General features: G+C 36.3%; 1 protein-coding gene across 1 annotated transcript in view; it reads right to left on the bottom strand.

The window, feature by feature from the left end:
* The window catches only part of LOC104860289 (zinc finger protein 709-like), a 24,111-nt gene extending 3,943 nt beyond the window's left edge, over window positions 1-20,168 (bottom strand). Inside the window, exons 1-4 of the mRNA XM_033761769.1 lie at window positions 19,873-20,168; window positions 11,740-11,817; window positions 458-584; window positions 176-236 (exon numbers count right to left, since the gene is read on the bottom strand). Of these exons, the coding sequence (XP_033617660.1) occupies window positions 176-236; window positions 458-584; window positions 11,740-11,817 (266 nt within the window). The 5' untranslated portion in view covers window positions 19,873-20,168. The remainder of the gene's footprint in view (window positions 1-175; window positions 237-457; window positions 585-11,739; window positions 11,818-19,872) is intronic.
* Between the last annotated feature and the right edge of the window lie 2,239 nt (window positions 20,169-22,407).

The following is a 22,407-nucleotide window of genomic DNA, read 5'->3' as shown; positions in this document are numbered from 1 at the left end:
AAAAAAAAAAAAAAAAAAAAAAAGAGGCCATGCTTCTATTAATGGGCTAACAACAAAAGAAAAAAAAGAAAAAAAAAGAAATATGAACATGGCTTCACTTGTGCAGTATGCTTGGCTTTAGAATGTCTCCTCATATCAAGGTAAGGAACACTATTGTTCTTTGAGTGCAAATTACCTTCCACTTCTCCTGCAAGTTTTGCATTCATCTTTAATTTGCTGATCATCCCAGTTTCTTTCTAAAGTGTAGAAACAGAAATGTAATCATGAGTTACTACATTACATAAAGTTTAATAGATTCATCAGATTTATGGTACAATGTGACCAAGCCTGGGAGATTCTTCAAAATGTTTCCTTATTTTTTAAAAAAAGTTTCCATATTCCAATTAAGGAAACTGCACTGACACACAATAACCAGTGTTCTCTGATTGCATAAATGAAAAAGTGATTTATTCTTTACCTATAGCAGCCACATTCCTAAAGTTTTCCCACATCACATCTCTATAGAGCTTCTTCTGGGATGGATCAAGCAAAGCCCACTCCTCCATGGTGAAGTTCACAGCCACATCCTCAAAAGTTACTGCTTCCTAAATCATGAGAAATATACTTTCAGAAGAGTGAGATTCACAACATGAGGCTGAGTCCTCCAAAAGTTTACTTCATATCTTCGTCATCTCTTCATAACTTAGTCATATCCTCTAGCCATATGCACATGTCACAAAAATTTTGATGCTACTTTGGAATTTATTGCTAAAGCAATAGCAGAATGAAAACACTTTTCTTCTGCTGGTTAACCCTAATTTTATTTCTATGCTGTCTCTAAAGCTTGGTTTATAGAAGATAATCATCCAAGTAAAACAAATGGGTAAATGAATATCTAATGAATTGCTGACAGATCATAGAAAAATACCCTTTCTCACTTATATTTTAGAGAATTGATCCCTTCTTTATCTGATTCTATCTAGACAGCATTTCAAAATGTGAACCTAATTTCTTAGACAAAGCCTTAATTGGACACTAAGTAAAATTAATGAATGATAATTAAAAATGTCAATGAAAACAATGTTTACAGTAGAATGTTTAAGAAGAATGAAATCAGATTGATAAAAACATATTGTTTTATAGTTCAATGACAAGAAATGGTCACCTGTCACAGAGATATAAAAATTTTTAAGATGGCATAAGGAGAAAGAGGGGCATGAGCTTCTAGGACTCTTGAAATTTTTCAAAGTGAAAATTCTGTACTTTGTAGGCTAACAATATTGTTAGTGGGTGGGGAACTCACATAGTTCCAAGATAGCATATTATTTGAAATCCAGAAAAAATGAGTAATGCTATGAAGGTGACATTTTAGAAAATAATTTTGTTTGTAATTATGCAGTTGGCTGAAATACTAAGTCCTTCCACTGGAGCTGTGTGAATTGGAGAGCTGATACTGAGTTAATCATCAAAGACAGAGAGGAAATTATGGGAATACAACACAATCTTATATGAACATGCCCAAATGACGAAGTGATCAAATTTTATGGTCAACATATGGCAACACAAGGATTTTGGAGTCTCCAGATGAGGTATGCAAGTCCCAGTATAGTGAGATATCCTTGTGTCATATATTGCCATGAACCTCTTGGAAAGAGAAACATTATGGCTTGCGTTTAGATGTCCTCCCAAAGCCTCATGCAGTCACAGTGGGGTGTTTTCAGAGGTGGCTGGATCTAGAGTGTATGATACTGGTGCTAGACTCCAGGGCACTAGGATTAAGGGTGTGAGTGCTACCTGCTCTAAGTAGTCTGGATAAGATTAAAAGGGCAGAAAGACACTGTTAATGTCTCTTGCTTGTTTTGCCACCTTCTGCCTGCCACAAAGTATTTCTCCTCTGTGATACCCATCTGCTATGCCACTCTGCTTTGGAGCCAGGCAATTATGGACTGAAACCTCAACAAACTGTGAACTAAATAAATCTTTCCCTCTTTAAGTCTGGGTGTCAAGTATTTTGTCTCAGCAATGAGAGAAAAGCAAGTAAGACATACAAGTTAAGTGTTTTCCTGAGTCCTGTGATTCATACCAAGTAATTAGGAAAAAAAAAAAAAAGAACACAAGGGTAGATTGTGAGAATGTGAATTTGTAGCCACATTGGGCAAAAATAGGTAACACTGGAACCCAAATTTGACTAGTATAAGATATAAAAGAGTTCTAACAGAATAGCAAGATTGTATTTGTAAACTCAAATATTAACTTGAGATAAGTGTAAGAATTCAATGAAATTTTTAAGCAACAGATGATGTTTCTTGCAGTGAAAAAACATGTAAGTGTAGAAAGACTACATATTGACTGTAAGAAGCATTTTGGGTAAAATCTGTTCATTTATATCCTCGAGTGCAGTATTTCACACTATAAATATGACATCCCACATGAGTTCCAAATTTGGCCACTCACCATAGTTCAGGATAATTACACTGACACTAAACATTTTTTCTGGATCTACCCCAGAACTTTATTTTCCTTTAGATTCTATTTTCACAATAGGCATAACAAATTCTATACTGGCTATGAACTTATGCTAAATCAAACATATTGCTGAAGATCGTGGGTAAATGGTTTCTCAATATTCATGCAAACTGGTAGAGGCCTCTTGCATTATATATTAATTACACATAGGTGTACACTACAAAGAGCCCACAATGATTATCCACAAAGATAATCCTAGAAAAACCTTAAGTAAAACATTCAAATATCCCTGATAATGTTGGCACATTATAATATACAACTTAAATTTGCACATATTCAAAATTATTTGAGCTTCCCATTGCTATAGTGGTGGTAACGTTTCAAAGGTATTTCTTGTCTATATGCTCTTGCCTTTTCACCTGTGTTCCTTTATGTCCCAGAAGCTCCAAAGCCAGTGCAACTGGACAGGACTCTTTGGACACCACTCTTGGTGAGTGCTCTAGGATTTTGTCTCTCTGAGGAGGTAGAATTCACTGACAGAGACAACCATTAAGGAGGCACGATAAATTAAGAAATATAAATCTCCCAGCTGGAGTAGACAGCAAAGGCATAGATCTAGTACTCTAGCTAAAGACACATATATGCCTTTTGTCTCATCTCCAGCTGTGTGATACTGGGAACTCTATACAGGCTTTCAACTTTATGTGGTTGCAAGATTAATTCTAGTATTAAAAATACACACAATGCAAGGAGGTAATGACTATATAGAAGAGCTAGAGAGGTCAAATTTGTATTTTCTTTTTGGATATTTACATCTCATTATTTTCATAATAGAGTTTCATTATCAAGGATATATAAAGAACTCAAAACAATCAGTCCCCCCAAATATAAAGACCCGATTCAAAAATGGGCATCCGAAATGAACAGACATTTCTCAGACAAAGAAGTAAAAGCAGCAAGAAAATATTTGAAAAAATGTTCCACATCACTGGTCATTCGAGAGATGCAGATGAAAACAACACTGAGATTCCACCTCACCCCACAAAGAATGGCTGCTATCAAGAAATCACACAATAACAAATGTTGGCGGGGTTGTGGGGAGAAAGGAACCCTTCTCCATTGTTGGTGGGAGTGCAGACTAGTGCAACCACTATGGAAATCAATATGGAGATACCTCAAAAAGCTTGGACTGGAGGTTCCATTTGACCCAGCCATCCCTCTGCTGGGTATCTTTCCAAGAGAACTAAAAGATTCATTATTTTTCTAAACTATAAACACAATAGTTAAGTTTCTAACCCCTATAAATTCTCAGTGTGGATTATAAGTCAGTATATTGCCTGGAAAAACGTTAAGACATAAACAAGCCCTAACACTGCTCATTATACAGTATATCCTCATGTAATTGATTTGTGCTGCCAATGACTAAGCTTTTCCAAATTTCATGTGTTAATATACAGTATATCCTCATATAATTGATTTGTGCTGCCAATGACTAAGCTTTTCCAAATTTCATGTGTTAAATCCTACTCCCCAATATGATGGGATGAGATGGTGGAGACACAGGGAATGAATAAAGTCATGAAGTCAGAATCCTTAATAATGTGGTACATTCACACATAATTGACCAAAATCCTTCTGGCCACGTGAGGACACAGCTAGAAGACACCATCTATACTTTACTTGACATTTAAGTTTTTTGTGCTTTGATCTTGTCTTAACCTTCAAAATTGTGAAATATTATTTCTTATAAACTTGGTATTTTTGTTTAGGGCAGCTGCAGTGTACAAATGGTAGCTATAAACATTTTGTTGGTGAATGGTACACCAGCAATAATGGCAGGAGCCACAGAGTGAAAAGCAGTTCTGTCCACTTGCTATTCCAGTCTGAATGATGAACCTATCCACACATAGGTATTCAACGGGGGGGGGGGGTCTTTTTTTTTTTTTTCCACTTTTCTTTTTTGTTACCAGGAATTGAACCCAGGGCCTACGCTTGCTGGCAGGTGCTGTACTGCTGAGCAACATCCCCGGCCCTCAACAATTTTTCTTTCCCTCACTAAACCATGAAATTACTGCCAAGGGGGGCTAATGGAAGTTCACGAGTGGAGCGCTGCTTCACTCAGGCAGTACCAATACATTTATATGAAACCTATGACAAAAATCTCTAAATGGAATTCAAAACTAAACTACTTAGGGATCCAGGGACAGGGTTAAAGAGACACACAGGCAGCTTTACATAATATATTCAAAAACTCATTAAGAAATCATTCAGTATTTACACGTGTGTCCTATTTATTTCACTTAAGAGTATGGCCTCAATGTGCATCCATTTAGCTGTAAATGTCTCTAGTTTCTCATTCTTTATGGCTGAGTAGTACTCCATTAAAAAACAAACAAACAAACAAAAAACTACATCTTCTTTACCCAGTCAACAGTTGATGGGCATTTGGATGGGCTGTTTCCAAGATTTACTTATTACAACTGTGCCACTATAAACATGGGTGTGCATATATCTCTGTGGTATAATACTTTTAATTATTTCGGGAAAATTTCCAGGAGGGGAGTAGCTGGGTCAAATGGGACCTCTAATCCCCATTTTTTTTTTTTTTTTCAGTATCTGGGATCAAACTTGGGTCTTTGTGCTTTTGAGGCAGGCAGTGGTACCACTGAGCTAAATCCCCGGTCCTCATCCCAGTGTTTTGAGCAATCTCCATACTCATTTCCAGTGGTTGCACCATTCTCCACTCCCACTAACAGTGGAGAAGGGTTCCTTTGTCTCCACAGTACCTCTAGCACGTCTGTTAATTTCAGATGCCTATTCTTGGATTGGGTATTTAAATGTGGGAGGCCTGATTTTTTTTTTAAAGTTCTTTATATATTCTAGATAGTAGACCTTTTTCTGAGGAACAGCTGGTAAAACTTTTCCTCCACATTGTGGGTTGTCTCTTCATTCTGCTGGTGGTTTCTCTTGCTGTGCAAAAGCTTTTTAATAAAAATGAGATCCCAGTTGTTGGTTCTTTGTACTAGTTCCCATGTGACTGAGGTTTTATTTATAAAGTCTATGCCAATGTCTTTAAGAGTTCTACTTAATCTATCTTTCAGCAGGTTTAGTGTTTCTGTTTTAATATTTAGATCTTAGTGCATGGTCAGAGATATGGGTCTAGCTTTACTCCTTTGCAAGTTGAAACCCAATTTTTCCAGCATCATTTATTAAACAGGTTATCGTTCCTTCAGTGAGGGTGTTTGGCTCCTTTTTCAAAGACGAGGTGGCTTAGTATGTCTGGAGTTATTTCTGCATCTTCTCATCTGTTCCATTGATCCTTGGGTCTATTTCTTTGCTAGTACAATGATATTTTTAATCACAATAGCTTTGTAGTATAGTTTTAAATTGGGGATTCTAATACCCCTTGCCTTGTCTTTGTGACCTAGAATTGCTTTTGCTATTCTAGGTCTCTTCTGGTTCCAAATGAATTTTTGGATTGTTTTCTCTAGTTCTGTGAAATATGCTGTTGAAATTTCAATCAGGATTGCACTGAATCTACATAGCAGTTTTGGAAGTATGGACATTTTCACTATATCGATTCTTCATACCCAGGAACAAGGGATGTCTTTCCATTTTCTGATATCCTCTTTTATCTCTTTATTCAGAAGGCTATAGTTTTCAAAGTAGAGGTCTTTTACTTCTTTCGTTGGATTGGTTCCTAGGTATTTCATTTTTTTGGGTGGATACTGTGAAAGGAGTTGTTTCATCAGTTTCTCAGTGAGAGTGTTGTTTGTGTAGAGAAAGGCTATTGATTTTTAAGTGTTGACCTTATATCCGGCTACCCTACTGAATTTGTTTAACTCTTTGTTTTATGTGTGTTGGCAGAAATGTATGCATGTTATATTTACATACGTATTTGCATCTGTATACTGTTCAGCTGAGATAAAATTAATTTAAAAATAATAGCACCCAGTAACTGAAACAGCTAAAACATAAATCTAAATGCCTTTCTGTTCACATGACTTAAGGAAATGTGTTAAAAGCATTAACAAATGTGTCCTCAAAATGTTCACATAACTTTTGCCAGTGTTAGCCAATAAGAAATATATTTCAAGTGTTTGATACTAAGAAAAATTTCAGTTTTGAAAAAGTTATTTTACAAAATTAGAGAGCATAAAGGGAATGCAATGAATTTTTTTGAATTTATTAGGATCTTGTGACACATATTAATATAGTACTGGCTGAGTATTCTTTTATTTAAGCTGTTTAGTTTCTCAGAAAGGAAATGTTTTGTAGCATTAATCAGTATAAAGGCTACTTTTAGTACTAGTGGAAAGGGTCCTAAGAGGCAATGTTAGATATTTAAATATCTGATTAAAAAAATGCAAATCATGCTTTCAATGAGTAGCAGGCAAAGGCCCAGGTCTGCCTATTCTCCATTCCCATGATGGTCTATATGTCATGACTGAATCAGTTTCAGGGCTGATCAGTTGTGAAATGTTCTCCAGACTCTTTTCTTAAACAAGAGTGGCTCAACAAGACTGACAGCTTCTATTTGTTTATTCTACTCTGCAGAAATTGAGTTAGATAGTAGACATACCCTGTGGTTTATCAGAGTAGAGAAATGGGAGTAAATTAAGTTTCTGCTTATTAGCTATTATCTAATAAAAGTTCATTTGTGATCTGTCTTGCTAAGTCTGAGAAAGAATAGTTTTGTCTTATATATTAACTCATGTATAAGTAAATATCGTCTGGTCATGCTATAATTTCTAATTTCATAAATAAGCTGAGTCCATGTTTACATGGGTAATAGCTTCCATAACTCTAGAAAGACAAAGCTAGGAGGTGCTTATATGGCACAAATATTTCTCCTTGCAATTCTTGAATTTTTTTAAGGTCTTCTGAGCTTTGTGGTTTTATTTTATTTTTTTGAGACAGGGTCTCACTATTTAGTTGAGACTAACCTGGAACTCACTATGTAGCCCAGGTTGGTCTCAAACTCCTGCCTCAGCTTCCCAAGTGCTGGGATTACAGGTGTGCACCACCACACCCAGATGAGCTTTGTCATTTTAAATGCCCATGACTAGTAAAGTTTCTTTTATGGTCTTCCATTTAAATTCACTCATGGGCATCCTTATTATCTAAAATTGTTTGCTTTTGGTGACATAAAAATTTAAATCACTGGAGCCAATATAAATAATCAAATTCAAAAGCCCTGGGAAACTCTTAAAAGTTCTGAATTGCATTGTACAGACACAGATCAATTTCCAGGTATTGATTATAGCTTATAAATTTTTTTCTCCTAAGCAAAAAAAAACCTGTCACGAGTCAATAACTTGTGTTTTTTAGATGTTATTTTGGGGGCAATATAGTTGTAATGGTTAAAAATTAAATTAGATATATAAAAATAAAATGTACTAATAACTATGACTTACCTGGTCTGTTGTTAATGGGTTTACGCAGCCCAATATTAATAGTTTTAAGAGATGCTAAAAAGCTTGTGTACTTTTCTGTAATAAACTGCCATTCTCTTATTGTCTAGTCTTTGTTTAAATAAAGTACTTAAAATTAGCCTTTTTACTTCATTTCATTTTAATTAATTAATTTTTGAGACAGGTTCATGCCATGTAGTTCAGGCTGGCCTTGAACTCCTCCCTAGTGCTGCAATTATGGGTATATACTGCTATGCTTGGTAGTTTTTATCATTTTAAAATCATCTCTTTTTTTTACAGAAATACCTTGTATAAAGTCCACAAGCAAAGAATTTGTACTTTTCCCACCTCAAGTATATTACATTTATATATGACAGAGTTTGGAGTATAAATATGAGTTAACATTAGTTTTATATTATTAAGTACTAAATAGTTTTCAAAAATTAAAAATAAGTACATAGAGATAATGTTAGTTATCTTTGTTTAAAACAAGAATTAAAATATCGATCCGTTCTTAACAGAATTTACAATGACACTTTTAAAAAGTTTCAAATCTTTCAAAATAATCTGTTTTGTTCTCCTGTCTTGCTAGGATTAAATGTTTTAGAAATTTAAGCCATACAACAGTACTCGGGTGCTTAGTTTCCTACCAGATCTCACGGCAGTCTGCACTTATCCCAAAATAACACATGCCACTAATAACCTTGGTTATGTAAGGTATTTACACTGGCCAGCATCAATCTTGATGATATTAATCACCTACACTAAGACTGATAAAGTTGTGCCTGTGTTGAAATCTTACTTAAAGTCTTGTTTTGCAATACTAGCTGTATAAACTAGTATGTAATTTTCCTTATTTTATTTTTTTTCTCTCATTGAGTTTATTGGTACATTTTAAGTATACAGTACAGTTACATTCATCATTGGTATTTTGTACCTTTACATGACAGGTCTTGGTTCTCATTTTTTCCCCTTGTCCCTGCCCTCCCTTCACCCCCTCCTAATTTTCCTTATTTTGAAAATGTGATTCTGGTATAATACAGTCATTATATTGTTGTCTTAATATGCTAAAGTTACTAAACTGTTTTGTTAAGTGACTACCAGCTGTATTGTAACAGTCATTGGTCCACAAGAGACACTCTTGTTTAAAAGTGTATGTCCTTAGTTGACAAAACACTTTTAATTTTTGCACACTATACTCAAAACTGTTTACAGATCTGTAAGTGTACCTAAAAAATTTTAAAATGTTACTAAACTGACTGTAATTCTTGGTCTTGTTTAGGTCAGAGCCCAAGAATACCATCCTCCTGAGAGTTTTTTATTCCTGGCAAGTGATATGGAGAAACACCTCAAACAAGTGGGAGGAACAGGTTAATCTCAGTTATCATCTCCTGTTTTACAAGCTGCCTATCCCACCTATAGTGGCCAGTGTCTTTGTACAATACCATGGTCTCAACAGTAAGTGGAGAAACTGGATTTTTTCTTTTTTCATGTATTTTTACTTCTGCAGACACTGGCCCCCACCAAAAGCTCAAAATCACCTCTGGAGAGTACGCCAAGGGTTTTTCCACCTTTGGTCATTTGAAAGCAAATATTCCCCACATTTATTAAGCTCCTGAATAGAGGTTTAAATGAGTGTGATGAAAAAGTTTGCTCTGATGGCAATGAGCACTTTGGAAGCACACTTACACTTTCCCCAGCTGCACTATGCCCACAGAAATAGTAATCCAAACTAGCAAAGATGAATTATGAAACTCCCTAAGGGAGTGAGTTATTAGAGATTTGTTCCCGAGCCTGAACCAAAGTGTAGCCATCTTAGGCTTCATTTTTCCTTACACCTGGTGAAAAATGTACTCTAGTTCAATACACATGTATCTCAGGCCATAGTCAACCAGTGTGCAGGAAGGCGCAAAATGCCTTAGTCCTCTGAGCCTAAGCAGACATCACCTGAGTTGTGAACCTCCTTCTGTTTACTCCAGTACAGTGTCTAGGCATGCCATATGCAAACACGAGGCCTTGTGCATACATACATGAGCTCACACACTGACTTGGCTCAAAAGGTGACAGCTGAAGTTTGATATCAGAGAGTGGTTTTCATAGCCCCTGAGGGACATCAACATCACTGTCTCAGACTGTTACAGATTTGAAACAAAATCTCCAGGGGATTCTGATTTCCGATAAAGGTTGGAGAACCACTGAGTTAGGACATAATTGTTCTCCTTGTTGAAGACAATTGTGTCTTGTTGGGATCATGATTACTAATACACAGAGCAGAGAGCTGGAAATCTGGATTCCTTCTTTCAGAGACTGACAGAGACACGCTCTACTTCTAGCATAAACTCTACCTCCTCCAACAGAACTCTGCTCTGGCTCCTAGGATGCTGTGGTCTATCCTCCCAGTTCTTTCCACTTGCAGTTGTGCTGGCACAGTTAGGACCTATTGGATCTAAGTGTATCTGAAAGTCAGACAAGGAGCTTCCACGTCAAGTCCATCTTGTCCCACGGAAGACACTATTTAGTCTTCCCTAGACTAAAATAAGAGCCCAGTGTATCAACATTCTACAAACAAGAGGGCTACACTTATACTTAAGAATGCCCACATAGTTGAAAATAAAAAAAGCTATTCAAGTTCATCATATGTCTAATGCTGATTATCAGCACTCTCCTCTCCCAGCAGCCTGGCACATGCAGACTTATCTTCATTTGTGTACATCTGTATACAAGAGGAGAAGACATGTACAGCCTCCCTGCTTGAAGAAAATATATTTTTATGGTAAGCTTGCAGCAGAAAGGGTAGGCCTAAGCCAATTTTATATGCAACAAATGTTATATACTGGTACTTACATTTTAGATACTCTCACACAGACACCTTAATCAAGCTTATCACTACAAACACTGTACTGAATATTATTCTATACTTTTACTGGCCTCAAACATTTTCTCAGGTATATCTGTGAATAGTCTTGAGAAACAGAGAAAATAATACTGCCTGACTTTATAGACAAGGAAACTAAGGCCCAAAGGTCTTAATTTGCTTTCCAGTGACTACTGGAATTAGTGATTTTACACCAATACTAGACATTCTCTCTAACCAAATCCCCTTTACATTCTGGTTAAAAATATCAGAATTTGTTTGTCTAAAGTCACAATGAAAGTAAGATACAATGATATTCCACCTCCCTAATACAATGCTTCTAATAGAAGTAGAAAAGCCAACATTATACATCAAGCATGAAGCAAAGGTTGCTTCTAAACAGTATCCTAACAAAAACAAAATTTCACTCTAAATACCTCTGAAGAACATTAGTAATACTCACTTGGGAGGTGAGGGACTTGCTGGGCTTCCAGCAAATCACACAATAGAGGAGGCCTGCTGAAGCTACTGGTATACACCAAAACCAAAACCAAAAACTTCTCTAACACTCTCTCCCACCTCAGTGAAATATTTCATACACAACTGTTAATGCAGAATCAGTCACTGTGGTTTGCCATGGTGTCATCCATGTAACAAAGTTAAAAGGCTGAAATCCACTATCATTCCCAAATACATCCCTTAGCCCAACACAGCACCTTGGACAAGTATTTCCTCCAAGATGATAAGCAGAAAAATCAAAGAAGGCAGGGGAAAGGAGTTGTTTTATTTTGCAAATGCCAACCTTTCTGCATGATTTCTCGAGCCTTTTTTCAGAGCCCAGATGCACTCCTTAAAGAAAAGGAAACCTTATTTTTACCCTCTATCCCACCCTCTTAAAATTCAGAGTAAAAACTAACAACTTTTGCAATAGTCAATAATTCTAAGCAAAGATTTAACAAAACACCAAAAATCGAGGGACAGAAAAGTAGGGATTTCATAAAAATGAAAGTTTTTTTTAACACTTACCCATTTTTTGACACTGGGTGGCAGCTCATCATAAATGCACACCTTATTCCTCAAAATACCGGACTTATACTGGTCCATCTTCAGGTTTTCACAGCAAAAACAAAAACAAACAAACAAACAAACAAAAACCAAATTAAAGCACAAGTAACACTAATCAGGAACTTCAGCATAATGGCAATGTCCTAAAAAGGGATTAATGATATCGACATAATTAATTTTAGTTGCTTACTTAATTGCAATCTACCTTCTACAAGTTAACCATTTAACAGTATACCCCAAGTGGGTGCTTGTTTACATACTGACTATCTCAAGTGTCAGTTGGGCAGGTGTCATGCCAACCAGTCAATTCTTGTATTGAATACGTTCGATAAAATTGTTGTTTTACTATTTCCTGTTATATTATTTTATAAATATTAATGTAAAAATATGAAAAATTTTGATCATCCCAAATTTCAATAATTGGTAATTAAAACCCTTATCTACCTAAGGACAAATAAATGTCTGTAGTTTATGTGATATATAACTGAAGCAAACAGTTACATTTTAGGCATAACATAAAACCTCATCTACATCAGCTGGGCTACGGATGGCATAGCATCTACATTTGCAGGTGTGTATACACAGACAAAATTTGATTCAATCCTTAGAACAGGCTTAAAGCTAAGAACTAGCCATCACTCTGCTGTAGAGCATTTGACTGCACAATACATACTTGGCAAGCCTTTTTATACTCAATATAAATTTCCATTCATAGAAAATGTTTTACCATAACTTATGAAGACATAGGTCGAACCAAATTGTAAATTAGAGCCAATGGACAAATAATTCCTTTATTCTTCCAGGATTCTCTGCTTTCAGAGTCTTGTAATATGAATGGGCCTTGTGACAAGGAAACACAGATGTTGATGGTTCTTCCAGTGTCTGATAAGTGTATTAGGTGTACATCGGCCTGGGAGTTTACTGAAGTTGAGGCAGGTACCAAGTTTCTGCCCTGGATATTCACTAATGCTCCCCTTCTGGCTATCTTACAGCGACATCCTTTCTCAAAGAATATAGGTTTCAAGGAGCCAGAGGGTTAAGAGGGATGGGAGTGTGGTAAGATAGTAATAGCAATTCTCAGTCCCTATTTACCACAGCAATGTCTGAATGGCAACAAAAACTACTGTAAAAGGTACATCTGCAGGGAACAGTTTCTACAATAAATACAGTCACTGAAGGAATTCTAACCCCCAAAGAGTGACTCATTCAGGTGAAAGAATGTGAATTCCTGACAGTGTAAGATAAGTGTATATGCATTAGTAACTCAGAACATTTCAGGTATTGATGACTCGTGGTTGCTAAAGGTGGGATTGTCAACCCTACCTGCATCTGAATCCCTAGATAGCTTTTAAAAATTCTGACACTCTGAAAATAACACAGTTTTGAAAGAAACTGAAAAATATCTAAACAAATGGAGAGAGACACCCCCTATGTTTATGGAGTGGAAGACCTGTAATTCCAAATATGACAATATTCCCTCAAATTAGTCTATGGATTCAATACAACTTTTCAAAAACTTTAGCAGGATTTTTTCTGCAAAATTGATAAAATGTCCCTAATAATTCATATGAAGATATAGGAACCAAATTTTAAACAAAACAACCCTGGGATAATGGAAAACTAAAAGTTCATGATGTTAAAACTTGCTACAAAGTTAAAGTAATCAAGGCAAAGTTCATAAAGATAGAAACATAAATTAAAAGAATCAATTCAGAGTCCAGAAATAAATGCTCACATTTATTGTCAGTCTTTTTTTCTTTTCTTAAAGACAGGGTGGTACCAAGGAATCAAACCCAGAACCTTGTACACGGCAGGCAAGCACTGTTATTACTGAGCTGTATTCTGAGCCCTTATGGTCTGTTTTCTTTGAAAGAGTCCTGCTATACAATCTGGGTCACTGGTAAACTCACTATGTGGACCATGTTGGCATCAAACTTGTGATCTTCCTACTACAGCTTCCCAAGTATAGGGATTATAGGTGTATGCAACCAAACAAGGCTTGGATAATTCCTTTTTGACAACTCATTTCGTATTCTATTAAGCACAACTCATTTCATATTCTGTTGAGATATTTTAAAAATAGCTTTTTCTATGAAATAGTTAACACCTATGACTTACCTGCTGTTAATATTTTTGTTTTGTTAATAGCTGTAAGAGATGGTTGCTAACAGATGAAAGGCTTCCCTGCATCTCTGTAACTGCTCTAGATAAACTGGTATTATTTTACTTTATTTCATTCTTGCTTAAGATGAGTACTTAAAAACTGGGTTTTGTTTTTGTTTTTGTTTTTGTTTTTTTTTTCTGGTACCAGGTTTTGAACTTAGGACCTTGAGCTTGTGGCAGGAGTGGTGGCACTGAGCTAAATCCCCGGCTCTTTTAAAACTATTAAAAAAAAAAAATCACTTAGTTTTTACTAGAAAACCTTGGAAAATTGAAAACAAAAGATTTTGTGGATTTTTAAAAAAGTTTTTGAGACAGGGTCTCACTATGTAGTTAAGACTGACCTGGAACTCACTGTGTAGCCCAGGCACATCTCGAACTCACAGCAATCCTGCTGCCTCAGCCTCCCGAGTGCTAGGATTACAGGCATGTGCCACCAGGCCTGGCTTTTGTGGATTTCTTATCCCAAGTTTGTTACATGTTCTTTATAGACATCTGGTGCTTATTTATATATGACAGATTTTTGGATGCTGATATGAGTTAATGAGTTACTCATGTGCAGGGTGGCATAATTTTATAATAATGTAAAAGTTATATTTTTGTTTAAAACTTGTAATATATGTTAACAGTATAACTTCTTAGTAAAGCATTTCTAATTAAAGACAGTACGTCCTAAGCAAAATATTTTAAAAAATTTTTAAAATGTAATAAATACACAGGGATAATGTAAGACAGGAGACATCACATCACCTGACTTCATGCTATACTACAGAGACAGGGTCACTATGTAGTTAAGACTGACCTGGAACTCACTGTGTAGCCCAGGCAGGTCTCGAACTCACAGCAATCCTGCTGCCTCAGCCTCCCGAGTGCTAGGATTACAGGCATGTGCCACCAGGCCTGGCTTTTGTGGATTTCTTATCCCAAGTTTGTTACATGTTCTTTATAGACATCTGGTGCTTATTTATATATGACAGATTTTTGGATGCTGATATGAGTTAATGAGTTACTCATGTGCAGGGTGGCATAATTTTATAATAATGTAAAAGTTATATTTTTGTTTAAAACTTGTAATATATGTTAACAGTATAACTTCTTAGTAAAGCATTTCTAATTAAAGACAGTACGTCCTAAGCAAAATATTTTAAAAAATTTTTAAAATGTAATAAATACACAGGGATAATGTAAGACAGGAGACATCACATCACCTGACTTCATGCTATACTACAAATCAACAGTGCTTAAAAACAGTATGGTAATGGCACAAAAACAGATGTGGATCAATGGAATGGAACAAAAGAGAGGATAAAGAAACATCTACAGAAACACAACTATTTGATCTTTGACAAAGGGGTCAAAAGTATAAGATAGAGGAAAGATAGTTTATTCAACAAATAGTGCTGGGAAATCTGGATTAGCTGTTGGCACGAGACTGAAGCAGGACCCACACCTTTCACCATACACTAAATTAAAATAAAAATGCACTGAAGATCTACATACTAAAACAGAAACCTTGAACCTACTGGAAGGTAAAATGAGTAAAACACTTGAAGTGCAGGAAATGATTTTTAAACAAAACCCACTGTACAAGAAATAATGACAAGAATCAACAAATGGAATTATATAAAATTAAAAAGATCCTGTACAGCAAAAGAATCAATCAGTAGAGTGAAGAGACAACCTACACAACGAGAAAAAAGTTTACTAGCTATTCCTCAGAGAATAATTATCTAGAATAAAGAACTCAAAAAAAGGAGACCATTTAAAGTAAAAAACACAGGGCCAGGGATTTAGCTCAGTGGTTCTGCCACCTGCCTCGCAAGCTGAAGGACCCGAGTTCGATTCCCCAGTACCAAAAAAAAAGACCCAATTAAGAAATAGGCAAGTGAAACAAAACAGACACTGCTCAGAAGAAGTACAAATGGCTAAGAAATATACAAAAGAAGTTCAACATCTGTGGTAAATGAAAATTAAAACAACACTAAGATTTCATGTTACTCCAGAAAGAATGGTAATTATCAAGAAATCAAAGAATAACAAACGCTAGTGTGGCTGTATTGAAAAATAAACCCTCCTACATGGTTGGTGGGAATGCAAATAGCAAAACCACCCAAGAAATTAGTATGAAGATTTCTCAAAGAGCTAAAATTAGAAATTCCATGTAACCCAACTATACTCCTTCTAGGTATCATGCCCAAAGAGCAAAGGATATCATACTACAATGATACATGCATATCAATATTTATAGCAGCAAAATTCAAAATAGCTAAATTCTGTTTGTTTGTTACCAGGGATCAAACTCTGGACCTTGTGGTTGCAAGGCAGGCAGTGGAACCACTGAGCTAAATCCCCAGCGCTTAAATAGCTAAATTCTGATAGCAGTTGGTAGACCCATCAATAGATGAAGGGAAAAAGAAAATGTGGTATCTATATATAATAAAATACCACTTGGCTATAGAGAAGGATACACTCAAGACATTTGTAGGAAAATGGATACATCTGGAAAATATAATGTTGAGTGAAATAAATCAATCACACAAGGTTAAATACCACATGATATCTTATTTGAGTAAGGCAAAGTACAAAGACAATAATAAAAGGAAACAAGGGGATAGACCTCTTATAAATGGGAAGGAGTCTAGGAGAATGAGGGTGAGGCAAGAGGGGAAGGGTTAAGGAAAGTAAGCAAAATTAAGATATACCTTGTAAGGAATCTAATAACCTCAATGAATATAAATATTTTGTCATAAACATAAGCTAGGAATTAAAATAACAAGAATGAAAAATGGGAAAAAAGATTTGGAAGCAGTGGGAGGAAGGTAGGCAAGAGGGGGAAGGTTGCTAAAAAACTATCAAGCTTGGGGCCGCGGATTTAGCTCAGTGATGCTGTGCCTGCCTTGCAAGCATAAGGTCCTGAGTTTGATCCCCAGTACTGGAAAACAAACAAGCAAGCAAACAAACAAAAAAACAAGCTGTACTATGTACATGTACCCATGCCTAAAATGAATGCAACCATTATGTACTGCAAATATGTATTATTAAAAAAGTAAATAAAGCCCAGGCTGGGAATTTTTTAAAAATGGAAAAATAAGGTATTTTCTGGATAATAAAATGAGCATCTCAAAAAACAAAACAAAACAAAAAACAAAACAAAAAAACTGATGATCAAAAAACCAGCACTACAAACATTACTCAAGGATATAAATTTGACAGAATGACTGTACCAGGCAGGGCAAGCAGTTAGGCAAAGGGCAAACAAAAAGGAAGTCAGTACGAGCAAGCTAATGCATTGACAAGAACAGATTAGTATCTTTCAGTAATAATCCAATATGAATGGTCTCAATTCCCCAATCAAATGATACAGATTGGCAGAATGCATCAAGAAACAAAAACACAATGACATACTGTATAGTAGGAACACATTTAATCTAAAAAGAAATTCACAGACTAAAAATGCATGAATAGAAAACAATATTACATGCAAATGAACATTTAAACAAGCAGGAGTAGCTTTCTTGTTTTCAGACAAAGTGGACTTCAAATCAAATTAGAGACATAAAAGAGTCACTACATATTGGTTTTGGGAACAACTCAACAAGGGTAGAAAATAATTATAACAATTTATGCACCCATCACTGGTGCACTTAAGTTAATAAAACAAACACTACTAGAAAGAAAATATCAGATAAACACCAACACAATTAAAGTAGGGGACTTCAAAAGCCCTGTAAGCCAAATAGATCAAGTAGAAAACATTAACAAGGAAACAGCAGAGCTGAACCAAACCTTTGAACAAATGGACTTAAACATCTGCAGTGAACCACCAATGACAACAGAAAATACATTCTTCTCACTAGCACATGAGCTTTTCTTTAAAATAGACCACATGGGCCAGGCATGGTGGCACACACTTGTAATCCCAGCACTTGGGAGGCTGAGGCAGGAGGATCACTGTGAGTTGAGATCAGCCTGGGCTACATAGTGAGTTCCAGGTCAGTCTGAACTACATAGTGAGACCCTGTCTCAAAAAAACCAAACCAAACCAAAACCAAAACCAAAACCAAAAACCAGTTGCACAAGTAACATGAAGAATCAACAAATGGGATCATATTGAATTAAAAAGCTTCTGCATAGCAAAGAAAACAATCAAGAAATTAAAGAGACAACCTACAAAATGGGAAATAGTTTTTGCTAGCTATTCCTCAGAGGACAAATATCTACAAAATACAAAGAACTGAAAAAAACCAGACATCCCCCAATTAAAGACCCAATCAAAAAATGGGGAGCTAAAATAAATAAATACTTCTCAGAAGTGCAAATGGCCAATAAATAACATGAAACAAAGTTCAACACCTCTGGCTATTATAGAAATAAAAATTAAAACAACACTGAGATTCCAACTTACACAAAACAATGATTATCACAAAAAATCAAACAACAAATGCTGGTTATGCTACAGGGAAAAAGGAACCATTCTCCATTTTTGGTGGGAATGTAAACTAGTACAAACACTATAGAAGTCAGATCCAAGATTCATCAAAAGACCAAAAACAAATTCCACTCGATCCAGCTATTCCTCTTATAGGTATCATTGTGAAAGAGTTAAACACATCCTATAACAGTGGCGATACATTTGTACCAATGATTATAAAAGTACAAGTCATAATCACTAAATCTTGAAAGTGGCCTATAAGACCATCAACAGATGGACACACAATGGAGTGCTACTTTTCCATATATAGAAGGATAAATATGAGCTATTTTTAGGAAAGTGGATGCACCTTGAGGCTATAATATTAAGTGAAATAAATCAAAGAAGCTTAAATATTATATTATATTATGATTTCTTTTAATAAGATAACCAAAATGCTAAAAAAAAAAAAAAATTGAAGAGCACATAAAACAATTAGGTGATAGGAAACAGGGAGATAAATCTTTTGTGAAAGGGAAGGGGACCAGAGATGGTGGGTGGGGGATTGAGGAGAAAGAAATGAATGAAAAAAGAATTAGGAAATATTATGGACATGTACCAATTCCCACGAGGAATGCAATACTTATGTACTGCAAATATACACCAATAAAAATTAAAATTAAAAAAGAAAACTATACATAGGGTCAACGACCCAGAGTAGGTTCTAAACATGATTAATAAATCCTTAGTCAAAACTTAACAAAGTAAAGAAGCCCTATTCACAGTGAACATTGCTGAAATCCAGAGGATTATAAGAAACTATTTTTAAAACTTGTGTTCAAATAAATTTGAGAACCTCCAAGTAATGGAGAAATTCCTAGACACAAATAATTACTAAAATCGAAAGAAAACATAAAAACTCTGACTAGACCAGTAACAGCAATGAAATAGTGACAATAATAAGAATTCGACGTAGCAAAGTCCAGGACCTGATATATTCACTCTAAAATTCTACAAGAATTTCAGGAAAGATCTAATATTCCTTAAACTGTTCCATAAAATTGAAAAGCAAAGAACACTGCCAAACTTTTCCCCAGAAGCATTACTCTGACAGCAAAACTGGACATATATGTTTTTGTTATGTATACATTTACATAATACATATATTTTAAAAAGAGACATGTATTACTTTCAACAGATGCGCATAAGCTGTAGGATAAGGTACATATTTCTATTTTTAATACATATTAGACGGAAAACAACCACCTTAAGTACAGGTATGTTTTTTTAGGGCATTGGATTAAGCCAAAGGAACAAAGTATGAGAAGGAAGGAAAGTTAAGCCATCAAGCACTTCCGACTAGACAGGGAGCCCCACCCCTCCACCCCGTCGGTCCGGCGCAGCGTAGCTGCTACCCTTCAAGCATAAACGCAGTTCCTATCCCCAGTTCCCCAGTTCTCGTGCCCGCCCATCAGACGTAGACCCTGCTGCAGCTCCACCGTCCGGGCCGTTTTGGACCTCACCGTGACCTCAATTCCTGGAGAAAGAAACTAGAATTTCTCTTCAGAGACTGAAAGTGGAACTGCTCCTTTTTTTTTCCAGGCTGCCCAAGCAGGAGTCCCGGACGTCTGGTTCCGAGAGCCGGAGTCCGAGCCACTTCCGCTCCGAGAGGCCCGAAGCCGGAAGCGGAAGTGCGCGGGTGGGTGGGTAGGTGTGGGACTGGACGACTCTCCGTGGCGTGGGTATTTTACCGGTCTGTAGGTGAGCCCGGCCTTTGGGGAGGCCGAAGAAGGAATCCAGGGGAGGATCGGCACCATGGACGTCCCAGACCCAAGTTGAGGTGCTGATGACCTACGCTCCTTCCGGTCCTGGGACGGGGAGTGAGCAGCTCAGCCTCGCAGCCAGCCGCCCCTTGCCGTTCATTAACCCTCAAGTATCTGAGTCCAGCGAACAGTGCTGCTATCCTGTCGGAAAGGAAGCACCATCCAAAGTCGGTCCAGGGCCCCCCGCTCGGTCTTCATCGGTGTTCCCTGATTTGCAGGAAAAGTGCTTCTGGAGGCCCTGCCCTGTGTCTCATGCAAGATAACTATTAATAATACCATTTTATTTCGCATGGTATTTAATATTATCTAGCTTTGCAACTTGAAAGTTAGGGCAAGGTCTACATGTACACGTTGATTTGAGTTGTCAGATTTATTTTTAAAATTAAAGGAATGGACTAGGTGATCTGACATAGGTATATATCTAGATCCATATAATATTTTTTTTGGGGGGGTGACCGACAAGTTCCTAAACTTAAGCTCTGCTAGCTTCGCTTTCTGTTCTTTTTTTCTTTCCTTTTCATATTTTCATTTACGTGAACTTTTACTTGCTATGAGCATCATTTTTTTGCCTTTTTTTTCTTTGTTACAATGTGAGTTTATCTTAGGAAAAATGTTTCTCAGGCCACAAATGTTATTATTACATGGAAAAGTAAGACTACTTAGTTCTTTTCAATTTGGCTCCAGTTCTTACCCCAAACTTGTGAACCACAGATCTTCTAAATATGTGAGACTCCAGGAAAAGGGTGATAGTTTTGTTAGCACTAGAAATGGAAACTGAATTGGTCATAAATGGGATGTCTTTGTAAATAGTGAGTCAAAGTTCATTCCTATTGAGATATGAGAAAAAGTTAACTCTCAAGGAAAATTAAAATCAGATTTCGGTGTGTGGTGTGGGCATATGTCTTAGATCTGCTGTTAATTTTTGGGTATGTTTTCATTGGTATGCCTTCAATGAACTGGCCCTTAAATATAGAAATAGTGTAACCTGTGGAGGTTTTATTCTAGCTAAAAGTGGGGTTTTACATTAACAGTGACAAGGATGATACCAGACTATCGAGCAGGATAAATTGAGGAGGTCAAGGAAAATATCTGAAAAGAGACAAATGTTTAAACCTAAGGGGTAAATTCTATGTAGCTAACCAAGAGTTTTAGCTATAAAGTAGGGGTGTGGATGAGATTTGAGAGAACATTTTATATGCATGGGTCCCTCAGGCAGTACAAAGCCTGGTGTGTTCTTACATCAGAGAAGAGATGGAAAGCTAGATTAGAGAAAATAAAGCTGGGAGTGGATGAGCTAGGTTGGACAAAAGGGCAGGGCCCTGAAAGTCATGGTAGACTTTACAGTATATTTTGTTTTAAGGATAGACGTGACATGTCTACTTTTGTGTTTTAAACAAAACACTGCTCCTGGATTGAACATAGTTTAGGATGGACAAAAATGAACACAGAGCCCATGTAAAACATTAAATAAGTTCAGGACTTGCATAATGGTAGGCAGGGATTAATGATTATCAAATCAGAAAAGTTGGAGTTTGAGGTGTGTATAGAAGGTGGTAGAATTGAGATTTGATGACATACATTTTGTGTAGAATGGGAGCAGGGGTCAACAGTTGTTGGCCTATGAGACAAATTGAGTCCAATTTTGGCTTATAAAATTTTATTGGAACCCACTTGTTTATGTGTAGTTTGTGGCTGTTCCTACAATACTACCATATAGTTCAGTGAAAGTGACAGATCATGTAGCACATAAATGCTAAAACATTTATTTGGTCTTCTGAATTAAAAATTTGTCAACCCACTGTATAAAAAGTACTTAGAGTTCATCATGCGCTGGGGTGGTTGCTGGATATAAAGTTCTGAAAAAACTGGGCACAGGTCTACATTTACCAGATATATATTGTAATTGGAGAAAGCAAGATAAAGTCATTAAAAAAAAAGATGAATCACAACTTTTAAAGGGAAGTGGAGGAAAAGTAGAAGGTGTTTGAAATAATTTTTGGAATATTAAGAAGAAAAGTTATCTTTTTATAAAGTGAGAGAAGCCAGTAGAAATCACCATAGGCTGTTGTCTGAAAAGTGGCTTAGAGCCTACTATGTTGCTTATTTGAAATAAATTTGTGTAAATGTTGTTAGCTTGGCTGTCCTGCTGGAAGTCCAGAAAAAAGGGATAACTTGGGCAGATGCTGTTTCTACCGCCCCCTTTTAATCTCAATCTCTCTTGTTTCAGGGAGATCA

Source organism: Fukomys damarensis, unplaced genomic scaffold (assembly GCF_012274545.1).
Source record: "Fukomys damarensis isolate Sample0158 unplaced genomic scaffold, DMR_v1.0_HiC HiC_scaffold_10, whole genome shotgun sequence".
Lineage (NCBI taxonomy): Eukaryota > Metazoa > Chordata > Mammalia > Rodentia > Bathyergidae > Fukomys > Fukomys damarensis.
This window is presented reverse-complemented; position numbering and strand designations above follow the sequence as displayed.